Source organism: Eschscholzia californica, unplaced genomic scaffold, assembly GCF_041429995.1.
Source record: "Eschscholzia californica isolate CP2 unplaced genomic scaffold, dmEscCali1.0.p SCAF_3, whole genome shotgun sequence".
Classification (NCBI taxonomy): domain Eukaryota; kingdom Viridiplantae; phylum Streptophyta; class Magnoliopsida; order Ranunculales; family Papaveraceae; genus Eschscholzia; species Eschscholzia californica.
Window position 1 is genome coordinate 29,168,362 of NW_028238420.1, and position 5,080 is coordinate 29,173,441.

General features: G+C 31.8%; 1 protein-coding gene across 1 annotated transcript; it reads right to left on the minus strand.

Moving 5' to 3' along the window:
- Nucleotides 1-3,714: 3,714 nt before the first annotated feature.
- Nucleotides 3,715-4,062, minus strand: LOC147549392 (cysteine proteinase inhibitor 5-like). The gene has a single exon (XM_086668291.1). The coding sequence runs from the start codon at nucleotides 4,060-4,062 to the stop codon at nucleotides 3,715-3,717; it is 348 nt and encodes a 115-aa protein (XP_086524417.1).
- Between the last annotated feature and the right edge of the window lie 1,018 nt (nucleotides 4,063-5,080).

Here is a 5,080-nt window from a genome sequence, read left to right on the forward strand (position 1 = left end):
CTGAAGAAATTTAAACTAACACAAAGTATCGGTTACTCAACAAAAAAAAACTCAAAGTATTGCCATCTCTTATGAAAAAAAGAGAAAAAATGGTATTTAACGTGGGACTTTTTAATGTTTATCAAGTGTAATATCCTTAATTGCATGTACTGTGTCAATTCCTTAACAAAAAAAAGGTACTGTGTCAATTGTCAAATGCCATACTTTTTTTTTGATGAGAGGTCAAATGCCATACTTACTATCAAATTACAATTGAGGGAAAAAAGGAAAAAGGAATGCATCTTTCTGGATTTGAACCCAGATCACACAAGCACCTCACTAGGCACCAAACCAGCTAGGCTGTTATAACTTGAATGCTTAAAAAGGAACTCAAAAGTTTTTAGTATGGTACGAGAGAATGAAAGGATGGGCCCCTTGTGGTGGGGGGCCCAGTGCGGGCGCACGGCCCGCACTCCTCACCACACGGGCCTGTTCGACTATATGACATTTTCTTTAATACAACACTGCTCGTTTCCAACTCAAATATGATATAATGTGTTGTATCCGTAGTTACATACGATAAGTAAAAACTGTAGCCAATGATACCAATATCGATTCGTTGTCCCATTACTCGCGTTTCGTAAAGGAGCGTTGCCCCTGCAGGCAGTGCGAGGGTTATGCCTAGTATACCTATATTACAAAACATATTGGGTATGACTAGGACAAAATATATGCTCGGCTGACTTAGTTAACTACTTGCACTTATGACATGGACTACAACCTATCCATTAAGATGCATTCAGATTTTATTCCTACCCTTTTATTCAAAGAAACCATCTATATCTCCCTCTCTTCTTCTTCCCATCTCTTGTTAATTCATTTTTAGAAATGAATGGAAAATTAAGAGGAGCAAATTTCAGAAACGAAACTGCATGTCTTCCCCTTCCTCCATTGAAATGCCTTCATATCTCAATCCTACCCCTTCATTCATCTCAAAGAAACTATTACTCTCTCACCTTCCTCATTTCCTCATCTCCCAATTAATTTATTTGTAGAAATGATTGAAAAATAAAGAGGAAGTAGAAATGAAACTGCATGTCTGCCTCTTCTCCATCAATTGAATTTTCTTCATCTCTACATTTTTACCACTCTCAAGAATATTGGACGTATTTTTCTCTCCAAACTTTTGCTGGTATCTCTTTCTATCTTTCTTTATCTAGAAGATGGTTCTATAAATGGGAAGAACAATTGAACCTTGCTTAAGGTAGTTGGGAAACAAAAAAACTATGTGGATTTTATTGAAGAAGAGATGAATAGAAGCATATTCTTTTTCTTATTCACATTTTGGATTTATTATTTTGTGGCAAGACATTATGTTGTAATGATCGAAGAGATTCATTGCAAAGTAAGATCCATTCTTATTTTTTTGTGTTATTTTGCGAAAGGGTCGTACAAATATACCGAGTTTTGTGAAAGGTGCATGACCGTTTATTATTTTGTAAAGGGGTCGTGGACTAAGATTGGCTAGTTAAGTTTTAACGCCATTAAACTTTAACTCCATTAATTCTATCTATATTACTTAAAAATTTATGGTTATATTTAAGTAAACTTTATACAATTTTGACACTAATTCGCAAAAGTAACAAATTAAAACATTCACTATTATTTTTCTAGATTTCTTAGCTACTTCTATTAAGAACTTAAGTAACTTCGAATTTCTTCTAAATTATTAGATCAAACAAATTAATGATCCCATTAAAGTGGTTGATAAATTAGTCATTTTAGTGCACTAATGCTGTGCCACTACAATGCATTGTAGTCACTTCCAGTGCAATCATCTAAAGGGTTAAACAAGTTCTATCAATCTGCAACACCTCTTCATTATCCGGTGAAAATCAAAAGTTAGAAGAAATAAAAAGGGAAGAAAATAAACTGAATAAGTTATTTTCTTATAAAACAAATGTGAGATTAGGCAAGTTTTATCAATAGATATTAGCCATCTATATGGAGGAATAGCGTCCATCGGATTTACTTGAGGTAACACTGTTACATTTACATAACGGCATTAACTCTTCATCTAATGTGAAGTTAAATCTAACATTTATTTAACTGTCAATCGTAGTCCACGACTCCTTCACAAAATAATAAACAGTCATGTCCCTTTCGCAAAACACGGTACTTAAGTACGACCCTTTCGCAAAATAACACTAATTTTTTTTTAAGGGTTTTCTTGTTTTATATTTGAAGTTAGGTTGTTGGAGTAAGTTATAGATTTGGTCTTTTTCTCTATTATTTTGGTAAAATAAAATCTTTTTGGGTCTGGGTTAGGGATTCCAATTTAGGGGTATCTACCATCCTAAACGAGAGATAGAGATTTGTTCTTCATAAGAGATACAAGGTTCTCAGTCTTTTGTTTTATTTATTTTTTATTCGCCACAATATTTCATTATTTGACTTTTCTTTGAAGGTTTTAGTGGTTATGTATTTTTTTATTGTTGAAAATAGTGGTTAGGTACTGGTTATAACAATGGAACATCAAATTTTCTCTGAAAACTAAGCTCCTCCAAGTAAAGTGCGAAAGACAAATTCCAAATTATATAACTTGGTCTGTGTGAATAAAACTTTCCAAAGAGGTGAATGTTTTCATGAAATTGTAGGTATCTTTCTCTCTATATCATCGTTTAACATTTTATTTTTGTTTCACTTTCTATGATTTTCACTTTTTGTTTTCTTTTGATCTTGTTTTAGTAGTGTTGTGTTCTCTGATACCTCAACAAAAAAAAAAAAAAAAGTTTGCATCCATTGCTCCGAGATATAGTTATTTCATAGTTTGCTTTGTTAATATTGTTATAGTTGCTTTAGAGCACTCTGATATCTATTTTGTTTTCTGTTCAAAAGATTGTGAAGCAATTACGCAGTTTGGACTGTTAATGACTTATAGTAGAAAATTGAATACTTTTGCAATTCAAGAAATACAGATTTGATCATCACACCTTCCAATGTCGTCAAACTTGAAATTAATTATACTGATATATAATATGATGAATATGGAAGAAATTGTGTTTTTATTCATGATATATTTATATGTTCCACATATCATATATTCCTAAATCATATTTTGCAATTTGTGATGAATTAAGGAAAATGTAACAAAGCTTCTACAATGGTACCGGTGTGACTTTTTATTAACTATTATCAGCTACAAATTCATTTTCTTTCGGGTATTGAAGATCGAGATCTTAGTTTATTTTTATTTTCTTCTATTGGACTTTATCATTTTATGAACGAGGTATAAAATTTGCAGATTGATGATGAATTAGGAAAAATGATGACCTTAGATCAAAATTCCGGAGGAATTGTAAAAGTTATGTTAGATATATACTTGTCGACATATATAATATTCAAAAGAAAAATGATGAAAATATTTTGAGTAATCGACGTTATTTAGAAAGGATATAAATTCCTTTGTCAGAAAAATATAATCAGAAGCATTTCTTGATTTTTTGTATAATTCTTTCTATTTACTAAAAAAGAATAGGGATAGGATATGCTTGGCACCAACTAGGGTGGTTCTAACATTCAACATGCAAACATAAAATTACAATGGCTTGGACACTCCTTAGAGTAAAAATATCCAACATAGACTAAATGACTTTAGAAACCGTAAGTTATTATCTTCCTCCACGATTTTGTGATGCACAAACTGCTTTACGAAATTGTTAGTAATAAATAAAATCAAACTTTTTTGAAAGAAAGTAAGTTTATGTAAGCCAACCTATATGCTTCGTGAACCACAGCTTCATAGTTCTCAGGAGATTGATTTCCTTCTTTAGCTACCAAAATAAGCTTATAATCCTTCCCTGAATAACCTAATTGTATCTCCCCACTAATTACATGATCAAATACTAATACCGATTTGACCTCATAGTTGTGAGCAGTCACTGCAACTTTTCCGATGTCAACTATATGTGGGTCATTCACATCTTTGATTTGTTCCCAAGCACTTACTTCTACTATGGTAGTGAAGATGATAGAGAAAGAAACCAAGAAAGCAAAAGCAATGAGAGGTTTGGAATTTATCATTTTCATTTTCTTGTTTGTACAACTTTGATGAAGTATCCTTATTTATATAGACAATATGGTAGAAGGTGATCAGGATTTTTCGTATCATTTTCCATAACAATGCATTTAAGTCATATATTTTGTTTTCATTTTTATGCCCTTAAAATATCATTTTCATGAAAACGAATTTAATGCCTTGCTTTTTTTATACTCATTTTTTTATATTATTTTTCGGAATGAGATATTGTCAGGAATATTCAAGATTGCACGTAAGGAGGAAGCAGGTTGTTTTTGGTAAAAAATCATACGGTAATGTAGGGTTTTCCTACTCTGCAGTCCTGAAACCATAGGTGAAATAATTTATGCCGTAAATTTAAAAATATATATGGCGTGAATATATATTCTTTTTTTACTTTTGACAAAATAAACGCTGTGAAATAACGGCCTTTGGTATAGGAAGAGCAATGTTTTGTAAAGGCAGTGCATTAGAAAGGTCAATTTATGCATTTGCTCTTTTTTTTACCAAATTAGTTTAAGGAGGGCGTTATAAGGATCATTTAATAAATAGTGCTAAAATATAAAGACTTTGATACAAATTAATTATAAATCTAATATTCTATTCACTTCTAGTTTTCTCTCACATAAACAACCCAACCCAAATATCGTCACTACTATCAACATCACCATTAGTATTAAAAAGCTTGCAAATACGATCACTGTGGTCTTAGTTTCAAACTTTTAATGATGCCTCAAGATCTCATGGCTGAGGAACCACCATTAATGGAAGAGGCAACCTACATCAAGAAATAAGAGCTCTTTGACTTAAACGAAGACATCGACTTAAATGAAACCATCGACTTAAACGAAGACATCGACTTAAAAGAAAATATCGACTTAAACAAAGACATATATAATGAAGATAATATGTCTCAGGTAAAGAAAAATCATTTTCTTGTCTTCCTTTATGGTTGAACAAACGTTTTAGGGTTTTAGGTCGTTTTTGTTTCGTGAAGAATTTTCGGTTGGATCGACTGAAAAA